The sequence below is a fragment of the Stenella coeruleoalba genome (assembly GCF_951394435.1).
Source record: "Stenella coeruleoalba genome assembly, chromosome: 5".
Classification (NCBI taxonomy): domain Eukaryota; kingdom Metazoa; phylum Chordata; class Mammalia; order Artiodactyla; family Delphinidae; genus Stenella; species Stenella coeruleoalba.
In genome coordinates this window covers 98,861,229-98,885,774 of record NC_137150.1, presented here as the reverse complement: position 1 = coordinate 98,885,774, position 24,546 = coordinate 98,861,229, and the positions used below count along the sequence as shown (strand labels likewise).

The 24,546-nt window shown below is 39.5% G+C and overlaps 1 protein-coding gene across 1 annotated transcript in view; it reads right to left on the bottom strand.

Moving 5' to 3' along the window:
- GABRR3 (gamma-aminobutyric acid type A receptor subunit rho3) overlaps nucleotides 1-7,476 on the bottom strand; it is a gene marked incomplete at its 5' end in the record, with an annotated part of 32,271 nt that extends 24,795 nt beyond the window's left edge. Inside the window, 4 exon segments of the mRNA XM_079921443.1 lie at nucleotides 688-735; nucleotides 737-756; nucleotides 7,326-7,377; nucleotides 7,381-7,476. Of these exon segments, the coding sequence (XP_079777569.1) occupies nucleotides 688-735; nucleotides 737-756; nucleotides 7,326-7,377; nucleotides 7,381-7,476 (216 nt within the window).
- Nucleotides 7,477-24,546: the final 17,070 nt, after the last annotated feature.

The window sequence follows — 24,546 nt, the reverse complement described above, 5'->3', positions numbered from 1 at the left end:
AAAAGCAAAGCATATAAAATGGCAAAGGAAACAGGAAAAGGCTAAAAGGAAAATGATAATAATCAATCAGTTTAAAGTTTTAAGTGATGGTGGTTTGCAAGTACTACTCCATAAAAATGACAAATATTTCAGTGCAAAAATAAAATAAGGGCAGTCTCTTCTGGATTTCTAGAAACTCTAAGGGAATGGACAAACTTTTCTTAATTTAAATTTTTAGTCCTATGAGTTTAAAAAATCCTTTGTTCTCTGCTATTGTTTTTCTACAGATAAGCAAAGTTAGTATGAACTGAAAAATCTGGAAGCATTCTATCAACCCAGATTCAGGTGTTTATCATTTTGTGGGTAAGGACTCATGGTTGTGACTTCATATTTCACGTATATTATGATCACCCTTTCTTCTTGTGCAATTGTTTCTGGTTCATGTCACATAGCTAAATATATCATGTCCTTCAGTGCTGCACCACTGTAAAGCCATTAGAAGGAAAAGAGAAGAGGAGGAAAGGAATGAGAATTTTAATCAGAGGTAGAAAGAAGTGGATAGAAGAGAGTAAAGCAGCTTCAACTTTATTAAGCAAAGTAGGAAAAATAAGTAACATACATAATTAAGATGATTTATTAAAACACCAGTGATTTTGACACTATTGAGACTCTATCCTTTCAGAAAAAGTATCTCATAGAGAAACTTACCATGTTAACCTCTGAAATGCTGTCAAGGCTTTCAACCTGGACATCTATAACCCACAGGCACTGGAGATCCTTCAGAAAGAAGAATGGGTAATATAACGAGGAATCAGGATTATTTTGGAAACATTTAAAGTGGAGACAGATCAACGTTGCAAATGAATTATTTTTCAAGTTTTAACAATAAATCTCTCCATTGTCTATTGCTATATTATTACACATTCAGGGAGTGGATGTAGTCATGGAGTTCATGACTTTGGTAAATATGGGAGCCTTTCCTCCCTTGCCAAAAATTCAGCCTTTTTCACTTGGGCAGTGCATGGCAGGCTAGAGGAACACACTGCTAGTACAGTGCTACACAGGGATGCTGCACATTCAGAAATGTCGCTACCCAGATCATCAGTAACCACAACCTGCATTTGGGATAAAGCAAACATCCTTTGAAATGTGTGGCTGAGAGTATTCTGAAAGTCAGAATTGGAGCAACTTCAGACAGACAAGTGCTGAGACTGGTGTGCCGTTGGGCCTCACAGAATCAGGCTCATGCACCCAGAGAACAGACTGAGACCAAGACATTTCCTTGTTACACCTTACAGAGGGTTTCATCTGTTCCTGTGTGAGGGGATGCTGATGTTAATAGCTTCATTATTTAGTATTGTGTATGAAATTTGATGTATATATATGTTCAAATAGTTTGTATATTTATACATATAGTCTTCGTATGTTTTCTTTCCATGGTGACCAATTCTCAAACTTTATAGTCCCGAGTTAAAAAATGCTTTCAACTGTTGTTGAAAAAACAGAAATCTTGCCTAGATGGATCCCAGGTGGCTGTTTCAGTCAAGATTCTGGGATTTAGAAGGGACTGGCCAGAAAAACCTCCTTCCTTATTGTCTGGATGTGCTACATGTGACATATATGTGCATATAATTTAATAAGGCACCTAATTATTGTGTTTTAAATGCACACTATAAAACAAGATATGCCTCGCCAGTCCCTGTGCACCCTCTATGACCCCCCTGCCCCATTAATTGGCTGACGTTACCTTCACTTTATCGACCCAGATTCCCTCTTCTATTCCATAAGTCTAAACCCTCAATATCCTTCTTTACTTACAAGGGTATCAGCTGGCCAGGCACTGGGCCTGTCAGTAGAATATATTTCTGTTTCAGGCTTTAGGAATACCTTACTTGCACCTTAACCACCAACTACTTCCTGTCATTGGACCAATTACTTCCTGTAATGTTAATAATGACAATTCTATTAAAATTTTGTTTAATGATAATTATGATTAAGCATTAACTTGGGAACAGCTCAGTATTATTCCTTTATCAGCTTTAACTCTGATGCTTTTATTTTGTTTGGTTGTCTTTTTTCTTTAATTGGTAGAGCTATCAAAATAAAAAAATCATGGAAAGATCTCATCCCTGCCCCTATCTGGCCTTTCAGGATGAGTAAATATTCCCATTAACTCCAATACTCCAAGGGACTGAAGGGATTGGACAGGTCTTGGACAGGGAGCAGAATGTCCTGGAGAAAATTCTGGCATTAGAGTCCAGACCAGAGTTTGAATCCAGCTCCATGTCTCACGTGTGATCTCGGGTCAGTAACATCTCTAAGCTTAGTGTCCTCAGCTATAAGTCCAGTAGTAGTACTCACCTTGGAGACTTACTGAAAGACTAGAAATAATATACAGTAAACTTAATTGATACTCAGTAAATAGCACAGAATAAATGTTACTCTTACTGCAATTCAGCAAAAATGTGAAACTGTTCCTAGGACTGCAAACCACAATTCCCAATCTTACATTCAAACATTTAGACAATCAGTCCACTCTTCACTAAAAAATGATCCAGTGTTTCTTACAGAGAGCATATTTTAGGACAAAACCTGAACACAACTTGGATTCAAGATCTCATGACTTGTAAGTAGGACCTATTTACTGATGACTATCTCTGCAATCCAGGAACAGTCTTATAAAGCCACCATACAAGGACATTCATGCCACCACTGGACAAGCACTGGGCCCTCGGGGTTGTTTGAAGGCTGGACTGACAGTGGGGTAATAGTATGGCTTGTCTCTTAGGAATGGGTTCCTGGAAACATCTTAGATTTCTTCTTTCTTCCCTTTCATTTTTTCTATTCTTGTGGGGATCTTCCATCTTAAAGGAAAGTGTTTGTCTTCAGATGCTGTCTAACCTCATTTTTGTCTCCTTTGCATTTGATGCCCAAGTGTACTTTCTCCTGGGTCTAGGCCTCTGTACTCTGGTTTGACATTCTGAGGACAGAGTGGAGGGTGAAGGCGTGTAAAGGCAAGATGCAGAATCATAGAATTTTGGAGCTGGATAAAAGCTCCAAAGATCATTCTTTTTGTAAAACAGGAGCTGAGTCCCAGAGAAAAAGTGGCAATAAAGCAAAAACAAACCAAAACAAAACAAAAAAACATGAAATTTGTAGCCACATAAACCCGAGTTAAAATTAAATGTCTGGGGCTTCCCTGGTGGCGCAGTGGTTGAGAGTCTGCCTGCTGATGCAGGGGACACGGGTTCGTGCCCCAGTCCAGGAAGATCCCACATGCCGCGGAGCGGCTGGACCCGTGAGCCATGGCCACTGAGCCTGTGCGTCCGGAGCCTGTGCTCCGCAATGGGAGGGGCCACAACAGTGAGAGGCCCGCGTACCACACACACACACACACACACACACACACACACACACACACACACACACACAAAATTAAACGTCTATAAATCCTTAACTCCTCTAAGCCTCAGTTTGCTCATCTGTAAAATAGGGGAAATAAGTATATGGTATGTGCCTAATTGGGTTGCTGTGAAACAAAATGAAAAAATGCATGTTAAGTCCTTAGCCTAACCTAACATTCAAATGTCTTAACCAACTTATTCAGTATCTATTTGATGTGTAATACATAGAACACGAAATATAACACTTTCATAAATACTCTTATTAATTCTCTATGTAAAGCATTTGGAATATAGTAAAAATTAAATGACTATTAACTATTACAGTTAGGTGTTGATTTCCCAGGATCACTAACTAGGTAGTGGCATAGATGTTTATACTGCTTTATATATATATATATATAAAGCTAGATCATCTATCTGGTTTTATGCATGCTGGAATAAGGAGAGCTAAATGAAAGTTATTCATCTTATTTGTGAGGTGCATTTAAAATACTTTATATATTATCTAATGTTATTATTATAGCCACTTCATTAGTTAGCTGGGTAGAATCAATCTTAACTCCATTTGATATGAGGGAACTCATGCTCAGCAAGGTTGAAGAGCTTGCCTGCAACCTAGAGCTGTTTAATGCAGGAATACAGCCAGGTCCCTCTGGCTCCCAATCTGGTCCTCCTGTGTGAAAGCAAAGACTACACAAGCGGCTTTTAGAGCTTTAGCTTTTGTTTTGACTCAGTAGTCAGTATCTAGATGCTGAATTGTTTTCACTTTAAAGAAACAAAGAAATCATCAACTATAAAACTAAAACCAAAAAACCCCTTAGTTATGGGAGATGTAAAGGGTAGGGAAAGTGTAAATAAAGAAAATGAGCTGCAATTTATAACCCAAGTTAAACAAAAAGCTCCCTTAAATATGTATCCTCCTTTTTCCACATAATGAGTCAATTAATCTTCTAATGCTTTATAAAAGACACTGCAGTAGCAGCTGGTTTTACTGTTAAGGCTAATTAGGAAAATATTAAGGCAAGAGAAGTGCTGAAGTTACATTTAGCTCAAGAGGAAAGAAGTATGTGTGTGTGTTTGTGTTATGGACAAGTATAAAGAAAGAGAAGATAAATTTAAGCCTGTCTTTTATATCCTGCAGGCTGATTTTCCCAGGAAGGCAGGCTTGAGAGAACAGAGAAGGGGTCACCTGTATAAAAAGCGGTTCTGACCAAGACAAGAGAAGGTTAAGGATTATATTTCACAGGGCTACCAGACTGACATTTCTGACTGAATTTATGGATTTTTCTGCCTGAACTGACTGAACACACAAGCCATTTGGATACCATTTAGCCCCAGTCCATGATTGTCAGAAAAATTTCTTAATCGTGGGATGATTTGCCACCTGCCACTAAATAGTACATATAAATTGCATTTTTAATGACCCCACAAAGTAGCCTCAGGAAAAAAAAATGTTTTAAAAATTCTTAACATGTATCCCTAACAGATCAAGAGAAGTGGAATTTTAAGATCAGTTTTATGTTTTTCTGAGGGATGAGGATGATATATAGGAGGGAGAATGGAGGCATAAATGCTTTAAGATAAAAGTAGAGGGTCGGCTCTTGGTAATCTATGACAGTGCTTGTCAAATTGTAAAGCGTATTCAAATCACCTGGAGATCTTGTTAAAATGCAGATTTTGATTCAGAAAGCCTGGGGTGGGGCCTGATCTTCTGCATTTCTAACTAACTCCCAGGTGGTTCTGCAGCTGGTCCTTGGACCACTTTGAGCTACAAAGTGTAGCATGCTTGTTTCAAGGTCCAAATTCAAGGACGGTAATTTTTCTCTTAATCTTTCTGGCTTTCAATGGTCTAAAATAGGCCCATAAAACCCGTTCCTCTAGGATAGTAGTTCATTTAATTGAGGAACCTAACCTGACAGGAATTAGGGCAGCTTTTTGAATCGGTATTGAAGAGAGTACATCATTTTGAACTGCTAACCGCTACTCGGGAGAGGCCCATTCCAAGCCATTCCTGTGCGTCTGGAGCCCCCTAATGGCTCAAAGGACCCATAGCCCGGCAAGTTTAACTTTGTAAGATTTTCCCCAACTAAACCATGAGAGGGAAAAGATTTTAGAAACTCTTTATAGAATCATAGAGACCAAGGTTCAGAATACCCGAGTAAGAGTTGTAGAGTATATTCTCCAAACTTTGGGCAAAACTTTGGGGGAAATAAACGGTCTGTTGGGAATGGTAGTTAGATTTCCGGCATCTTTTGGAGAATTGTCATCCTTAATGACACATCTGAGAAGTAGTGATGTAAGACAACAACAGCAAAAAACCAAAAACAAAAAAAAAAAACAAAAGAAGATTAAAAAAATAGACCTATAATTAAAAAAAACCCAAAACAACAGAAACGCACACATCTTTAAACCTGATTGATTTTGAGGCTTCTAAAAATCTTAAATTAGGTTCAATAAGTGTGAGAAATGCTCTGGAAAACAAACAAATTCTACTCACCATGATTTAATCTGATGCTGATAATCTAATTCAGTAGTTATCACATGTGATCTCGGATCAGCATCACCAAGGAACTTATAAGACATGACAATTGGTGACCCCACTCAAATCTACTGAATCGAAACCTCTGTGGGGGAGGCCCAGTAACCTGGCTGTTAAGGAGCCCCCAGGTGACTCTGATGCTTGCTAAAGTTTGCATCACTAACCTAATGAAATCAAAACCATACCCTTAGAACTGCGACCCAATGGATTCCAGGAAATGAGGACAAAAACCAAACAACCCTCAACATAACAGCTACCTGATGTACTTTTAAATTTTCCCTGTTAACAAATGAGTTTTCTAGGGTACCTACACGCCTGTTGTGCTTCCCTTTGTCATAACCACAACATGATGAGTATCAAGTTCTCCTCACCCCACGCTGAGTACTTGAAGCATTGGTTATTTATCGAAAAGCGGTACCTGTTCTACTGCTGGGGGATCCTGCCTCCTCACCACCACGCTCACTTCTCTCACCTCCATAGCTCTAGCATGAAAAGTTGAGTGGGAGGTGGGAGAGGTGTGGGAGACCTTAGGTCAATGACAGGAGGGTCAGGATGGATTTAGCAGTAAGACGGAGAGTTCAGTTTACCTTGTGGATTTTACCACATCCTGTGCATCTCTGGGAAACTTGGTACCCTCAGTGATGCAACTACATGCACAGTAAACAATCTGACGGGAGGAAAGGCTTTCTTACAAGTGTATCCTTCTAATGTGGTTTGCTTCTGTTCTCATCAGCCATTGCATCTTGGTTCCACCACTTACTGCTTTTTTCATGGCCTTGAGAAAATTTCTTGACTTCTCTAAGCCCCAGTTTCCACACTGGAATATTAGGGATCATGATAACGCCTACTTCATAGGGTCACTGTGAGCGTGGAACGAGACGGTGCATTAAAGGGCTTAGCACAGTGCGTTAAAGGGCATTCCAACATTTTGATCACTTTTTGTTGCTAGGAGTAAATAAAGGAAAAATCCTCAGCAGAGGTGGTTCGAGGGAAGCCGTGGCGTTTGGCAGACTAGTTCTTCAACAAAAGCCAGGCATTGCAGCTCATAAGAATGTTCAACAAGACTTTATGAATATTATCATATAACCCAACTTAACAAATTTTAATTAAAACAATATGTTGCTGTATGGGCAAGGTATATACATTCACTATTTTTGAACACACACTATTTATTAAACACACTATTTATGATAATGTATATAGAAAAAAATGAGTCTTTTGGTTAATTTAAAATGCATAAATTATCAACTGTTCTTATTCAAGAGAAGATCATTGTAAAAGGTTTTTTGTTTTTTTTAAATTGGTGGTCTTGTGTTTTGGTCTTAATTCCTTCAAATTTTCAACTCAATTTTTTGACAGTGCAATGGACTGTGACACAAGAGTTTTGTAAAGATAGTACTCACCTCCAAATCCAGGTCTCACTGCAGAATTCTGGTCCTCTATATGGAGAAGTTGCTAATACTTCAGGGGCCACACTTTGGCACTGTCATCATTCCTCATTCTAGTTTCTTGTTTGCTGTACCTCCAAGGGAGAAAAATGCTTCTGAGATACATATGCTTCTGGATATTTTGATTTAGGTTAGCTTTCTGTGTTCAACATGATATGCTCTAAAATATACACATAAAAGCTCATTTTCTCAGTTCATATTACATATAGCCAAAGATCTGCCAGCATTTACTGTTTAGTATCCAAGGGTGGGGCAGGTAAGCAAATCTTGGAGCACCTTAGATGATAAACTGAGTTTGGATGTGATCCTGACAGGCAATGTTTCTCAGAATGTGGGTTATAGTAGGAAAACCTGGTTACTAGCACCTGGGTGGAGGTGATCAAGATTCAGATCCACGGACCCCAACCCAGATCAACTAAACCAGAACCAGAGGAAACAGGGCCTAGGCATCTGCATTCAATGTGCTACCTAAGTGATTCTTAGAGTCACTGAAGTTAAACTACCTCTTGCACTAAGACAGTAAAAAAAAAAAAAAAACCATGAAAAATTGTAGACTGATGAAAATAGTGTTTTACAAAGACAGAATGTGCAAAAATTATGGGTGCTGGTTGAGATTAGAGGAAGTACCCCTATGGCGGATTCTGGAACCTGAGAGAAGGCGATGGGCATGGATGGAGAGGAATCCCAGGGAAAAATGGATGATCTGACAGCTGATTGGACCTAAGGTCAGGTCCAGCTGTGAAGCAGGTGCAGCCTATTTTCATCTGCAGTTTTCTAGGGCAAAGGCAAAGTGTGTGGCCTCTCCCGCGTGTGTGGAGTCCTGATCTGGGAGTGAAGCCCGTTCCTCCCTGGGTCTTTGAACTCTAGCAAGTTACTGGGCCTCCCTGACTCATTTCCTGTGCTGTGACACATACCTCCCAGACGTATTCTAAGTGTGGCGGCAGAATATCTGTGGAAGCGCACACAGCTCCTCTGTATGTGACATGCTGCTGTCTCGTCATCCCCAGTGCCCGAGACCTAGTTCACTGCCTCTTCCAGAAGAACGTTCCTGTCACCATCACCGTCATCACTGTCAGCAGCAGCAATAACACAAGACACTGAGGGGTCTTCTAGGTGAATTCTAGTTACTCTGAATTCCTGACTGACTTTTCCATTGATACATGTCTTCTTCAGGAAACACACGTAAAATTTTAACATAAGACTCATGAACGCAATTTCCTAACTCAATAAAGTGACTTTGATTGTGGGAATTTCACATCCTGAAGCGGCTGGTTTAAGAAATATGTCCAGGTTTATGGGCACCTCAGATCACCTAGTATGGTCTTTAACTAGAGAAGTTTCTGGCTGAAACCTTCAGAGATTTATGTATGTATTTTTGCCATTAATAGAAATGGCGAAGTTGGAGGAACAAATCTGTTTTGAGTAGAAGACAAATGAGTTTGATTTTAAACATAAGTCATTTTATCCTATGAATAATTGAACACATAGAACTATTTCTTCCAAGGATCTCTTAACTAGAAAACTTCTTTCAGGGAGCTAGGATGAACCATTTATTGAAAAAGTAATAGCAGCTAACTTTTATTAAATGCCTACTGTGTTCAAGGCCCCCTACCAGATGTTTTGTAAATACTATCTTTGGGGTGCATCTGAATCACCAGGTTTGCTGGGTCCCATGCCCAGAGGTTCTGATTCCACAGTTTTAGGGTATGAGAATTTGCATTTATAACAATTTCTCTGGAGAACTACTGGTCTGGAAAATAGCAGACATTTTATAAAAGCTAGCTAGTTGTTATTATTTTATGAAAAGTGGAATGTAACCTTGGGTGGAAATTCATGGAAATTTGTGAACTTCTTCAGTAATATACACAACAAAACGGCAATCTCTAATACTCCTTTCAAAAGTATAACCCTCCATGAGATTGGTAGGGATAAATCTTAATTAAGAATCCCCAGAACAATGAACATGCAGCCTGCTATGAAAGGCACTCTTGGCAGTACCTCAAATCACACACACCTTTTTTTACCCGAGGGCTCTTCTGATGTACAGTGAGATGTCCCATCTTTATTTATTTTTGACTTTATTTATACATCTACTTCTCAAAATATTTATACATCTACTTCTCAAAGAGGTTTATGTGGCTTAGATACCCTCTAAAAGAATTTTGAAAACCTCACACATACTTAAGTAGACACCTACAATTTTTTCATCATAAAAGTTAAAATTACTTAAATATTGATAATAATTTAAAATAAAACATATTCCTCCTTTTAATGTATCCAATGAACCTAAAATACCCACTTTATGCATTTTAAAATACATGAATAAACTCCTCTTTAAAAACCAGAAGTTTTATCTCATTCCTTGTTTTCTTGGAATTTGTATTTTATTTTATTTCCATTTTATTTGAAAGTTCATTCGGGTTTTTCCGTAAGATGTTACGGACAAACCCGAATGAACTTTTTGGCCAATCCAATATTTCCTTCATTGAATTTTATCACCCCATCATACTTCTTTGCAAGAATATATGTATACACATTGAAATCATCTTTTTTAGCCTCTGTGACTATTGCAAATGGAGCAAAACATAATGCATATAAATGTTGATAAATACTTATTAAAATTATGAATTAAATTTTATAGGAAAAGTATTTCTTAATAAAGTGATGGTACATTTTCCCTATTTTGTGTATCTGTATATGGATATTACTTATTGCACTTGTTATTTCTTGTCTTTTTGATAAAGCCCTTCTAATAGGTATGAGGTGATATCTCACTGTAGTTTTGATTTACATTTCCTGATCCTACTTTTCACTTCTATAGATGAAAATATTGAAAAACTTTGTTGATATATATGTAAGTACATGTAATTGCAAGAAATTTTGTTTCAGGAATGTAACTTAATTATTTAAATTCCTTCTTATTTTCCAAAATTCACGTTGTGGTCTATCATCAATTATTTCTAATGATTTGTAACCTGACAAATTAATTAGGTTATTACTTCAATACTGATGAACACAAAAAAAAAAAAAGAAAAAAGAAAATCACGCAGTTTGGAAAAGGATGTGTTATTTAAACTAAAGTCATCCATTACCTCAACAACAATATCTGTAAAGGCTTCTTTGTACCTGGGAGGAGTTTATACACTGGTGTAATACACATAGTTAAGATTCAGGAAGAGGGAGAGGCATGCCTTTATTTTGCCAAATGGGACAGAGCAATCATTAAAGGGAGGCTACAGAGGAGATTGCAGGCAAGTTTTCAGGAGGATCCGTTTTAGGAAAGAGGTCAGAGGAAGTCAGAGATCCAGAAATAATTATTTTAAAACTATCCATGCCCACGTGCCCCTCTGCTAGCTTGCATGTACCCTAAGGGGAACATTATACTCTAGGAGTATAAGTGCCCTATTTGAAGACCTCTGGCTTATTAAAAAAAAACATATATAGAAAGGTTAATAAAATGAAGACTGAAATAGAACAAAGGCAAGAAAAGTAAATATGCTTAATAAGGGGATTAGTTTATGACAGAGAATCAGATTTAGCTCAGAGCTTTCTGGCCTGATTCCATATATGTATAATTTTAAGCCCCTTTGTCTTCTGCCCTCTTCCCTTTCCTAGAAAAAATGATTTTGTTTTTAGTAGTTACTGAAAGAAATCTTTTGGGTGACTTCTGTCTGAGGAGAGGGTCTTCTAGAAGGCTAGGTGCCAATGGGATAGAACAAAGAAATCTCAACTCACGGAAGAGTCTTGCATCATTACAGCATTCTTAATCTTTATAGCATTCTTAATCATTACAGCATTTTTATTCTTTCCCCACAAAGAAAGATTATGAACATTGTTTGAGAAACAACAGGTAAGGCTCGGTAATAGTTATCATTTTTCTTTTTGAGTTAGAACCTTTTTCTTTCTGGATGAAACAAAGGAACCATATTTTTATGTTCCCCCTTCTTGTCAGTATCAGAAACTTTACTATAATTTTGTCACTAAGAAAGTGTGGGTTCAGGGGGAAGGAAGGGCTGGATTTTGAGTGGTTTCAGGGGAATAAAGGGGTCTTTGAGGAGGATATACTAGGCAGAGAATTAAAAAGTACCAGAACTGCTTGAGGAAAAGCAAATACATCCAACTCATTCTGATACATTGGTGTTTAGTCAGTGGAAAGACAAAAACTCATTTTAACTGAGTCATACTCAGCTGGTTGCTTTACCAAACTGCTTTCCCAAGGGCCTATATAGTTGATTAGTTTACTAGGATCAGGACTTGGAAACGACTAGGCCTGACTAAATAGACTATTTACCCAAGAGAGGCTATAATTAAGAAACATATTAAAAAATATTTAATCTAGAGAGTTAACAGTGAGATAACAATTAAAAGTATGAATGCCATTTTATACCTATTAAATGAGCAGAAAACAAAAAATTTTAGTACCCAGTGCTGCTAAGAATAGGATGAAATAGAAATGTTTATACTTTGTGTGTAGCAATATACTTGTAAAGCCCGTTTAGAAGTTGATTTTGAGAGCTACGAAGATAATTCACATCCTTTGATGCCAATCCAAGGAATGCAGTAAAGTAGTCGGAAGGAAAATCAGTTGATCCAATTTTTGATCACAAAGAAAACCTTGATAATTCTGGATCCAATGTTTATTTTTAGGTCCCTGATGCTTTTGAGACTTCTTAGAGAGGACATGGTGCATTATACGGAGTGAATCTTGTGGCTTCGACTGAACTGCCCTTGAACTCATGACTCTAGGAATACACACTTGACTTTAGTCAACAGCCCGTTTCTTATAAAGGAAAAATGTACACGGACGAGCATTTCTGTGGAAGAGCCAGCCAGAGAGAGTGCCCCACTTGAGACACGACAGTTTCCATGACTTAACTTGTGTCTCTATCAGATCATGAGCTCAGTGAGGTCTCAGTTTCCTCATCTGTGAAATGAAGAAATTGGACCAGATTAGGAGCTGGTTTGCAGACATTTTTTGGATAGCCCATATGGTGTATTAAAGTGGAAAATTTCACAGGAAAATCTGAATTTTTCTCTTGAAAAATCAGAAAATCTGGCAATACCAGGCTCAAGTTGTCTTATAAGAAGTCATGACCTGACCAGCCTCTGCCCCCAGAGGAGCATATAGCCTGTAGTTGCCACAGTCTCTGCCACGCCCTTTGTTATTTGCAGTAGCAGTTGAATTGGCAATCTCAAGGACCCTCTTGGCTTCTACATTAGGTTCCTGGATGAGCTGGTAAATGTTTAAGTGGCTCCCCTGGAAAAAAAAGCCCTATTTGTAGTGTTTGTTGATTTCCATGATGTAAATACTGCCACCATAGCTGATTTCAAGCTACAGATATGACAGAGATGTGTGTAGCCCATAGTGTAGTATAGTATAGTAAAGTATAGTTTTGTGTATTATAGTATACTACAGTTTATAGGATAGTATAGTACAGTATAGTGTAGTATTTCTACCAGACATAAATAGATATAAATAATGGAGAATAGACAATAGCGACATGTAGTAAAGTAGTTAGGAAGTGGTGAGTTTTAAGTATTTATTACCTTCGTTTTAAAAATAATTTATTTAATTGTATATTTATATAATTTAATTTTTAATAATGCTTATATTTAACAGCCTTAAAATTTAACAATTGGCTCTTGCAAGCCATTTTGCACAGACATTGGCACTCTGCTGATTATTCTTAAAGCCAGAGACAGTGTGTTGTTCTTAACTCTCAACCCAGTACTTGTCATAAAAAAGGCACTCAGTACGATTGTTGAAAGAATGAATAAATACTCAGTGAGTCTAGATGCCTAATCCCCTTTGCATCCCTTGAGAGCCAAATCTCTCCCCTAGGCAAAACAGGAACATTTTCCCCTGCCATACTTAATTTATTCACCAACTCCTCCTCTCCCCCATTTTGTCTTTAAGAAATAAAGGAAATGTTTGGATGAAAGATTTTTAAAATACTTCGATAAAAAAGGGAATCTTTGGGCAAAAAGTAAGATTATATTCTGAATGAAAAAGGATAATAGGAAAGGATTTAAGGGCCTGATTGTAGGAAAACTGGCTCAAAATAATGTACATAAATGTGAGTTAATATATAAAGATATACTTCCTAATTTTCAAAGAAAGATCAGGCCTTTCTTCCATGTTCATTCTATTAGTTCTCTTGCATTATGACAGAGTGGATTGTTCATTCATTCATTCATTACTTATTTAATTACCGATAATCAGATTGTGTGTAGGGCAAAGAACCTCACAGCATTTATTCATATATTAAGGTCTAATGTATCCTGGGCTCTTTACTCTAGAAACTATCCTATACAGTAATTTCAGTATTTTTGTCAAAATGCCTTAAAATCTTCATGAGAGAGTGCTGAGCGACAGCTCAGAAACAGGCTGGCTGAATTATTCTGTTCACTGGGGAAAATGCCTGACTCTCATCCTAAGTGGCTGCTTCTGAACTAGGGTCTATGTTTTACGCAATCCCTAGTGTCCTAGAGGATTTTTCTTTGAAGAACAAAAGAAGCAGATATAAATTTTAATGAATCATGTTGTAGCTTATCGCTGAAAGGGGTACCTCACTTAGGTTATAGAGAAGTGAAAACAAACATGCTTGGCCCCATGGAGTAGGAAGCCCGGGGTTACCTCTTCATTTAAATAGATTCTAAAAATGAGACACCTATCATAAGAGAGAAATTCCCACCCCGCCACAAAGAACAGATGTTCTCCTCTTGTCCCTTAAATGACACCTAAAAAATACACATGGTGGGTTTTTCTGCAGCAACTCTTCCACCGAGAGTGTGCTGGTGAGATTGATGAGTTCCTATGACCATCTCCCTTCTTATCTGCACATCCACCAAACAAACTGGACAAACTTCCTATTGTTTGAGTTGTAGATGATAGTTTAAGCAGTCTCTATTTGTTTCAAAATTAGATAAAATATACTACTAAAATATACTAGATGTTATAAGCAATCTGAAAAAACATACAGTTTGGTTGTAGAGCCCCACATTTCCCAAATATTGCTTGCCCAATTGCCTTGAAGAAGACTCAAAGTGTTCAAACTGGGCAAGATTTCATAGCGTCTCAGATCTGCAGAAGCCTGGGAGGGAAGTGTGGGAGGTGGTCCTTGATTTTTAAGAGCAGAGCAGGAATTAGGTATCTAGTGACCTCTCCTCCCCTCCCCCCATACCTCTTTTGTTTTTGGTCATTAAACCTGAGGCTTCAGAAGGATTTATTAAATTTTTATGTTCTTTCCTGATGTTATAGTGAGTGCTTTATAAATATCCAAGATGTGAGGGCAATCTGGCTGAAACAAAAGTTACCTCACTGATCGCTAAGGTTGGCTGGGTGCTATCACTCACCTTTATTCCTCAATTTCTCCTACTGGGTCTTTTTGGGAATCTTGCGCTTGGTGAAAAGGAAAGACTTTCCCTACAACAGGAGGTCATTTCTTGGTTATTAAAGGGTAGTAGGGTGACTAATCATTCTAGTTTGTCTGCGACTGAGGGGGTTCCTGGGACTTCTAGTGCTAAAAACCATGGAACCCCAGGCAAATCAGGATGAACTGGTCATTCTAGTAGAGAGCTATGCCGCTTCACTAGCAGGTCCAAACATACTCTGATTATTGATAAGATAATAATGATGATGTATTGACATTCAGGATGATATTTCAAAGATGATTTTCAAAATGGAAAATGAATTTTATAAAACAACAAATGGCTTTAATGTCTTTCAGTACTGTCTCATCGATATACAGAACTATACACTCTGCAAGTACTTGACATTAGAAATTGGTGCTTAGACTAATTTCTACTCAAAAAATTTTGAAGGAACATTAAACTCATGTTGTTATTTATAATAAATGCATTACTCATTGGAGAAATACAATCCCTGAAAGAAGATTCATACATGAGCCCTTTAACTGTTTTCTCCAAAAATAAGCAAGCAAATGCCAGCAGAAACCCCAGACTCTTCTCTTTCTATGCTAATTAGAGGCGATTTATTTTGATGGTTGAATGCTATCTCTAGAGACAATCACTGCCACAAATACGTGCTACCATTAAAGATATAGCTCTGAGGCAGGTGGTGAGAGAAACTGGGACTACACTATGGATATCTTACCGGGTCGGCTTCGCTGAAGAGAAGCAGCGCTGGTGGGGCTTCTTGATTTCACCAGCAGTACAAGCATTTGACATCAGTGCGATCCAGATGCAGGTGAAGAAGACCAACTGGGAAGCCGGGATCACCTCTGCCGAAAGAAAGGAATGTAGATGGATGCAACCAACGCTGTTACCAATATTGCTTCTTCACGTGTCTTTTAAAAAGTAATTAGAGGGGCTTCCCTGGTGGCGCAGTGGTTGAGGGTCTGCCTGCCGATGCAGGGGACACTGGTTCGAGCCCTGGTCTGGAAGGATCCCACATGCCGCGGGGCAACTAGTCCCGTGAGCCACAACTACTGAGCCTGCGCGTCTGGAGCCTGTGCTCCGCAACAAGAGAGGCCGCGATAGTAAGAGGCCCGTGCACCGCAATGAAGAGGAGCCCCCGCTTGCCACTAGAGAAAGCCCTCGCACAGAAACGAAGACCCAACACAGCAAAAAATAAATTAATTAATTAATAAACTCCTACCCCCAACATCTTCTAAAAAAAAAAAGAATTGAGATAATTTAAATCAGACATCAGCAATCAAAATCTAGTCAGAAAAGGGTGGGAAGAGCAAATGTGAGATGAGGTGGCAGGAGTGAGTCACTAAAAAAAAAAAAAAAAAAAAAAGTAATTCAAGTGCCAGGTAAAAAGGTATCAAGGAAAAAAGAGAGACATTGTTTTCAATGCTGTGTCTTTTGTTTTAGTAGGTTAAATGGATTGACATCATTTACAGGCAAACATCTGTCTCGATCACCAGCAATTTAAGAAAAACAAAGCAGATTTTTTCATTTTGTTTCCATCCTTTAGTCCCTCTTTCCGGGTAAGGTTCTTAGTGGGATGCTTGATCCCCTACTCAATAAACTCCCAGCTGCAGTCCTCCACAGACAAAGAAGTGAGATTAGGCATTAAGTCCCCTTAATCCAACACAATATCATTTGAATATATTTAATGACTCAGCAAAATAATATGCTTAATGAGAATAAAGATGATTAGTTTAATTTTACTTATAGTTTTAAAGATCCTTTCCTTTATCTCATGGCTGTTTTTTTAATCCAGAAAGGAATCTTTCCCTCTCCAAATGCGTACAGATTGCCAGAATACAAACAAACTTAAATTATTATTTTATCAAATAAATAACCATATTTTAAGATGATGGTTTATTCCATTGATATAAAAAGTAGTTCAATTTAAGGTTTAATGTGGTGAGCAGCCAGATAAATAAAAAAAGAAATTAGTCTTGGGCAGTGGGTAAGGAATTAAATTATGGCCACATCAGCTCCTAAAGGTAGTTTGCACACATCGAGTAGAAATATTCCCTCCATGTATGCAAAGTACCAGTGAATGGGCAGGTTAGTGAAATTCAGTTTCTCCAACTGAAAAAGCACAGGGTGAGCAATCCAGAGACAGCTGACCTGTTTACTAGGACTTAAGAAGAATGCTGTTTTCTTCCCAGGGATATACTGTGAAGGAATTCTTAAATTTTCTCGAATTGATTTGTCTCCTTGACACCTCATATCCTGTGTTATTGCTTGATGGTGTTAATTTATTTTGATTTGGGTTATCTCTTCTCTTGGCCCATGCATCTCCTCCTATGTTTCTTTGGCATGTCTTTCCTCTTTAAAATACGTGTTTAATATAAAATATTACAAATATTAAAATATTACAAATATACAGAATGATGTAATAAATACTTACCTCTCTCTTGATCCCCTATTTAGTGTTTATCATTGTATACAGTTATACTATTATGTATATTATGTACAGATTTTTTGCATATTTCAGAAAGTTTAATAAAAATGGTGTTAAATTATACTTTTACCTCTGCAACATACTTTTCCTCTCCACATTATGCTTAGATTTATTGTGTTGATAGTTGCAGTCCTAGTTAATTTTTGAGTGCCATATAGTATCTCACCGTGTAGATAACTAACATTTTATTTATTCTTTTGCTGATGGGCATTATTTCTTATTTTTCAATGATAAACAATCTATTATAAGCAAACCTGCAGTGAATTTTTGTCAATATTTTCTTGCTCTCATACATAACAGTTTCTCTAGGGTAAGTACCTAGGAGTAAAACTTCTAGGCTGAACAATTTTCACATCTTCAAATTTATAGGAGACTACCTTAATGCTCCTAAACATGACTGTACCAATTTACAGCCCCATTAGAAGTGAATGAGAGCCCTCATTTCTTAAAATTTTTTTTTAACATTAATATTATCAGGCTTTTAAATGTTACCCAATCCAATCAATGTTGTAGTTTTAAGTTTAATGTCCCTAATGGCTAGAGGAATTTGAGCATTTTTTTTTTCATGTCTTTCTGGGCCAGTAAGCTTTCCTCTTCTGCAAAGAACCAGTCAATAGAAGAAATGTGAGGAAAGTTGCTGGTCTTAAGCTACTTCTGGAGGATGCCACCATGGTCAAAGTTTGTTTTCTACCCTAGTGATCTCATGAGATCCAGGGCCCTGACACTTGACCCGAGCACTCTCTGCTACCTGGGCCTGTTCTCTTCATTAAGTACCAGGATCTACACCAACATTTCCCAAAGTAGTTCTTGGCTACACTGGAGATGTTTTGTGAAAAAACGTTCTGTGCCAAGTGAGTCTGGGAAACACTATACAAAAAAAATTTTTTGTGTGTGGCTGTTTACCAATAAAATTTGTTTGTTGACATTTGAATTTCATAGAGTTTTCATGTATCATGAAATCTTCTTCTCTTTTCTCCCCCAATTAAACACTATAAAAACCATTTGGTGGGATGGATACAGCCCACGGGGCATAATTTGCCAACTGTGAATCCCCAGTCTAGGTTGGGGATTCACAGTTCACATCACACGGTTCAGTGAAAATGCTCTCCTCCTTCAGCAATGGGGAGGATGTGAGTTCAATGGTCTAGCCTCAGTGCTTATCTTACTAGATCTGCTGGCAACAGTGACACACCTGAGCTCTCCCTACTTGAAATATTTTCTTCACCTGCCCTCTGGGATACTGGACTTGCCTGTTTTCCTCTTACATCTTCCTCATTCCTGCTCGGTTCTATTATCTTATCTCCCTTCCTCTAACAGATTTCACAGTACTCGAATGGCCCTGTGCTCAGCACTGCAGTACTTTAGTATCTTCTTTCCTACCAACTCACTCATTCTGTGATCTCAGCCAGTCTCAAGGCTTTAAGAACTGTACATACACTCCCAAATTATATAATCAGTCCAGGCTTTTCTCGCAGAATTCCATCTCATATTCCTATGGTCTCAATATTTGTGTCCCCCAAATACAAATGCTGAAATCTTAACCCTCAAAGGTGATGGTTTTAGTAGGTGGAGGCTTTGGGAGGTGATTAGGATGAAGCCCTCAAAAATGGGATGAATGGTCTCATAAAAGAGGCTCCAGAAAGATCTCTCACCCCTTCCACCATGTGAGGATAAAACAAGAAGTCTGCAACCTGGAACACAGCCCTCATCTGACCAAACTGTCACCCTGATCTTGGACATGAACTGTGAGAAATAAATTTCTGTTGTTTATAAACTGCCCAGTGTGTGGTATAGTGTGATAGCGGCCCAAACAGACTAAGACACATATCCAACTGCCTGCTTACTTGGATGTCTGATAAGTATCTCAAGCTCAACATGTCCAAAAGTAAGTTTGTTAATATCACTCCCCCTAGCCCACCAATAGCCTTCTCTATCTCAACTGATAACAACACTGTCCGTTCTTTACTCCTGTCTCTGACATTCCTTGTCCAGTCCACCTTAAAAATACAACCAGGATCCAAGTGCTTCTCACCAGCATCTCAGCTACTACCCTGGCCTTTTAGTCATCATCATCTGTTGCTTGAATTATTGCGGTGGTGGCCTGTCTCCTTGCTTGTTCCCTTGCCTTGTTTCAGTTAATGCTCAACACAGCCACCAGTGATCCTTTAAAAATATAAGTCAGGTCAAGTAACTCTTCTCTTCAAAACTCTGCAATGGCTTCTCCTTTTCTTCAATTTGAAAAGTCTTTACAAAGGCTAGGAAAGCCTTACCTAATCTACAGTTCCTTCCTCTTCCTTGCCTTCTCCACTGTTCCCTCCCCCACCACTGGCTGTAGAAATACTGGCCTCTGTGGTTCCTGGAACACACCAAACACACTCTCACAGCAGGGTCTTTGCACAGATTGTCACACTTGCCTGACCCACCCATCATATAGATTCTGACCCACTCAAGGATCTATATGACTAACTCCTTTAACAAATTTAAATCTTTGCTCAAATATCGTTTATTCAATGAAGTATACTCTAACCCCCTTTAAAAAATGCAGTATGCGCCCTTTCCTTCAAACACCTGTTACCAATCTACCATATACTCCACTTAGCATGTTTTATACAATTTACTTATTATAGTTATTATTCATTCTCTGTCTAATCATGCTAGAATGTAAGCTTTACAAGGAAGCATTCTTTGTCTGTTTTGTTCCCTGGGGTATCCTAAACACTTGTAACCATTTTTGGCATATAATCAGTGTTTAATAAATATTTGTTACATTAAAAGCATCAGAAAAAATCCTGTTTAGTTCTGCTGAATTGTGTGTTTCCCAAGCTAGGTTGACCTCAGATCTCCATTAAAAAAAAAAAAAAAATCCACCAGACTTACTAATATTCCTCAAAAAAAGTGCTCCTCCAGAGCACCCAGTTTGGGAAATTCTGATTTATCAGTTAATCTGTGCTTTACAAATCCTCCGTATCAAAATTCTACATCCTAGCATCTCATGACTACTTTTTTCTTTTTAACATCTTTATTGGAGTATAATTGCTTTACAATGGTGTGTTACTTTCTGCTTTATACCAAAGTGAACCAGCTATACATATACATATATCCCTATATCTCTTCCCTCCCTCCCACTCTCTCTAACCCACCCCTCTAGGTGGTCACAAAGCACCGAGCTGATCCCCCTGTGCTATGCGGCTGCTTCCCACTAGATATCGGTTTTACATTTGGTAGTGTATATATGTCCATGCCACTCTCTCACTTTGTCCCAGCTTAACCTTCCCCCTCCCCATATCCTCAAGTCCATTCTCTAGTAGGTCTGCGTCTTTATTCCTGTCCTGCGCCTAGGCTCTTCATGACTTTTTTCTTTTTCTGATTCCATATATGTCTGTTAACATAAGGTATTTTTTTTTTCTCTTTCTGACTTACTTCACTCTGTATGACAGACTCTAGGTCCATCCACCTCATTACAAATAACTCAATTTCATTTCTTATTATGGCTGAATAATATTCCATTTGTATATATGTGCCACATCTTCTTTATCCATTCATCTGTTGATGGACAATTAAGTTGTTTCCATGTCCTGGCTATTGTAAATAGAGCTGTAATGAACATTGTGGTACATGACTCTTTTTGAATTTTGGTTTTCTCAGGGTATATGCCCAGTAGTGGGATTGCTGGGTCAGATGGTAGTTCTATTTTCAGTTCTTTAAGGAACCTCCATCCTGTTCTCCATAGTGGCTGTATCAATTTACATTCCCACTAACAGTGCAAGAGGGTTCTCTTTTCTCCACACCCTCTCCAGCATTTATTGTTTTTAGATTTTTTGATGATGGCCATTCTGACTGGTGTGAGATGATACCTCATTGTAGCTTAGATCTGCATTTCTTTAATGATTAATGATGTTGAGCATTCTTTCATGTGTTTGTTGGCAATGTGTATATCTTCTTTGGAGAAATGTCTATTTAGGTCTTCTGCCCATTTTTGGATTGGGTTGTTTGTTTTTTTGATATTGAGCTGCATGAGCTGCTTGTAAATTTTGCAGATTAATCCTTTGTCAGTTGCTTCATTTTCAAATATTTTCTCCCATTCTGAGGGGTGTCTTTTCGTCTTGTTTATGTTTTCCTTTACTATGCAAAAGTTTTTAAATTTCAATAGGTCCCATTTGTTTATTTTTGTTTTTATTTCCATTACTCTGGGAGGTGGGTCAAAAAGGATCTTGCTGTGATTTATGTCATAGAGTGTTCTGCCTGTGTTTTCTCCTAAGAGTTTTATAGTGGCGGGCCTTACATTTAGGTCTTTAATCCATTTTGAGTTTATTTTTGTGTATGGTGTTAGGGAGTGTTCTAATTTCATTGTTTTACATGTAGCTGTCCAGTTTTCCTAGCACCACTTATTGAAGAGGCTGTCTTTTCTCCATTGTATATTCTTGCCTCCTTAATCAAGGTGACCGTATGTGTGTGGGTTTATCTTTGGGCTTTCTATCTTGTTCCCTTGATCTATATTTCTGTTTTTGTGCCAGTAACATACTGTCTTGATTACTGTACCTTTGTAGTATGGTCTGAAGTCCAGGAGCTGATTCCTCCAGCTCCGTTTTTCTTTCCCAAGATTGCTTTGGCTATTCGGGGTTTTTTAAGTTTCCATACAAATTGTGAAATTTTTTGTTCTAGTTCTGTGAAAAATGCCAGTGGTAGTTTGATAGGGATTGCATTGAATCTGTAGATTGCTTTGGGTAGTAGAGTCATTTTCACAATGTTGATTCTTCCAATCCAAGAACATGGTATATCTCTCCATCTGTTTCTATCATCTTTAATTTCTTTCATCAGTGTCTTATAATTTTCTGGATACAGGTCTTTTGTCTCCTTAGGTAGGTTTATTCCTAGGTATTTTATTCTTTTTGTTGCAGTGGTAAATGGGAGTGTTTCCTGAATTTCTCTTTCAGATTTTTCATCATTAGTGTATAGGAATGCCAGAGATTTCTGTGCCTTAAATTTATATCCTGCTACTTTACCAGATTCATTGATTAGCTCTAGTAGTTTTCTGGTAGCATCTTTAGGATTCTCTATGTATAAGATCATGTCATCGGGGATCGAAGGGAAGATGGCGGAAGAGTAAGACGCGGAGATCACCTTCCTCTCCACAGATACACCAGAAATACATCTACACGTGGAACAACTCCTGCAGAACACCTACTGAAGGCTGGCAGAAGACCTCAGACCTCCCAAAAGGCAAGAAACTCCCCACGTACCTGGGTAGGGCAAAAGGAAAAAAGAATAAACAGAGACAAAAGAATAGGGACGGCACCTGCACCAGTGGGAGGGAGCTGTGAAGGAGGAAAAGTTTCCACACACTAGGAAGCCCCTTCGCGGGCGGAGACTGCGGGAGGCGGAGGGGGGAGCTTCGAAGCCGCGGAGGAGTGCACAGCAACGGGTGCGGAGGGCAAAGCGGGGAGATTCCCGCACAGAGGATCGGTGCCGACCGGCACTCACCAGCCCGAGAGGCTTGTCTGCTCACCCGCCGGGACGGGCGGGGCTGCGAGCTGAGGCTCTGAGGCTAGGGTTTCGGTTTCGGACGGAGCGCAGGGAGAGGACTGGGGTTGGCGGCTTGAACATAGCCTGAAGGGGTTAGTGCACCACAGCTAGCCGGGAGGGAGTCCGGGGAAAAGCCGGCACCTGCCGAAGAGGCAAGAGACTTTTTCTTCCCTCTTTGTTTCCTGGTGCGTGAGGAGAGGGGTTTAAGAACGCTGCTTAAAGGAACTCCAGAGACGGGCGCGAGCCGCGGCTAAAAGCGCGAACCCCAGTGACGGGCGCGAGCCGCGGCTGAAAGCGCGGACTCCAGAGACGGGCGCGAGCCGCGGCTGAAAGCGCGGACCCCAGAGACGGGCGCGAGCCGCGGCTGAGGGCGCGGACCCCAGAGACGGGCGCGAGCCGCGGCTGAGGGCGCGGACCCCAGAGACGGGCGCGAGCCGCGGCTGAGGGCGCTGACTCCAGAGACGGGCGCAAGCCGCGGCTGGAGGCGCGGACCCCAAGGCGGGCGGGAGACGTTGGGGCTGCTGCTGCCGCCACCAAGGGGCCTGTGCGCGAGCGCAGGTCGCTCTCCACTCCCCTCTTCCGCGGAGCCTGTGCAGCCCGCCACTGCCGGGTTCCCGGGATCCGGAGACGACTTCCCCGGGAAAGCGCACGGCGGGCCTCGGGCTGGTGCAGAGTCACGCCGGACTTTGCCGCCGCAGGCCCGCCCCGCATTCCGTGCCCCTCCCTCCCCGCCGCCGGCCTCCGTACGCCAGAACCCCCGAATCAGCGGCTCCTTTAACCCCGTCCTGTCTGAGCAAAAAACAGACGCCCTCCAGCGACCTACACGCAGAGGCAGGGCCAAATCCAAAGCTGAGCCCCTGGGAGCTGTGAGAACAAAGAAGAGAAAGGGAAATCTCTCCCAGCAGCCTCAGAAGCAGCGGATTAAAGCTCCACAATCAACTTGATGTACCCTGCATCTGTGGAATACATGAATAGACAGCCAATCATCCCAAATTAAGGAGGTGGACTTTGGGAGCAAGATCTATGATTTTTCTCCCTATTCCTCTTTTTGTGAATGTGTATGTGTATGCTTCTGTGTGAGATCTTGTCTGTATAGTCTTGCTTCCACCATTTGTCCTAGGTTCTATCCGTCCATGGTTTTTTCTTAAAATTTTTTTTCTTAATAATCAATTTTAATTTTAAGAACGTTATTATACTTTACCTTCGTCCTTTCTTTCTTTCTTTCTTTCCTTCCTTCCTTCCCTCCTTTAGACAACGAATCATCCCAAATTGAGGAGGTGGTCTCTGACAGCAAGATTTATGATTTTTCCCCCTTTACCTCTTTTTGTGAGGGTGTATGTGTATGCTTCTGTGTAAGACTTTGTCTGTATAGCTTTGCTTCCAACATTTGTCCTAAGGTTCTATCCGTCCCTTTTTTTTTTTTTTTCTAATTAAGAATATTTTAATTCAATAACTTTATTATACTCTATTTTATTTTTACTGTATCTTCGTTCTGTTTTCCCTTCTTTCCCTCCTTCCTTCCTTCCTCCCTCCCTCCTTTCGTTCCTTCTTGCCTTCTTTCCTTCCTTGCTTCTTTCTTTCTTCCTTCCTTCCTTCCTTCCTTCCCTCCTTCCTTCCCTCCTTTAGATAACGAATTATCCCAAATTGAGGAGGTGGTCTCTGACAGCAAGATTTATGATTTTTCCCCCTTTACCTCTTTTTGTGAGGGTGTATGTGTACGCTTCTGTGTAAGACTTTGTCTGTACAGCTTTGCTTCCAACATTTGTC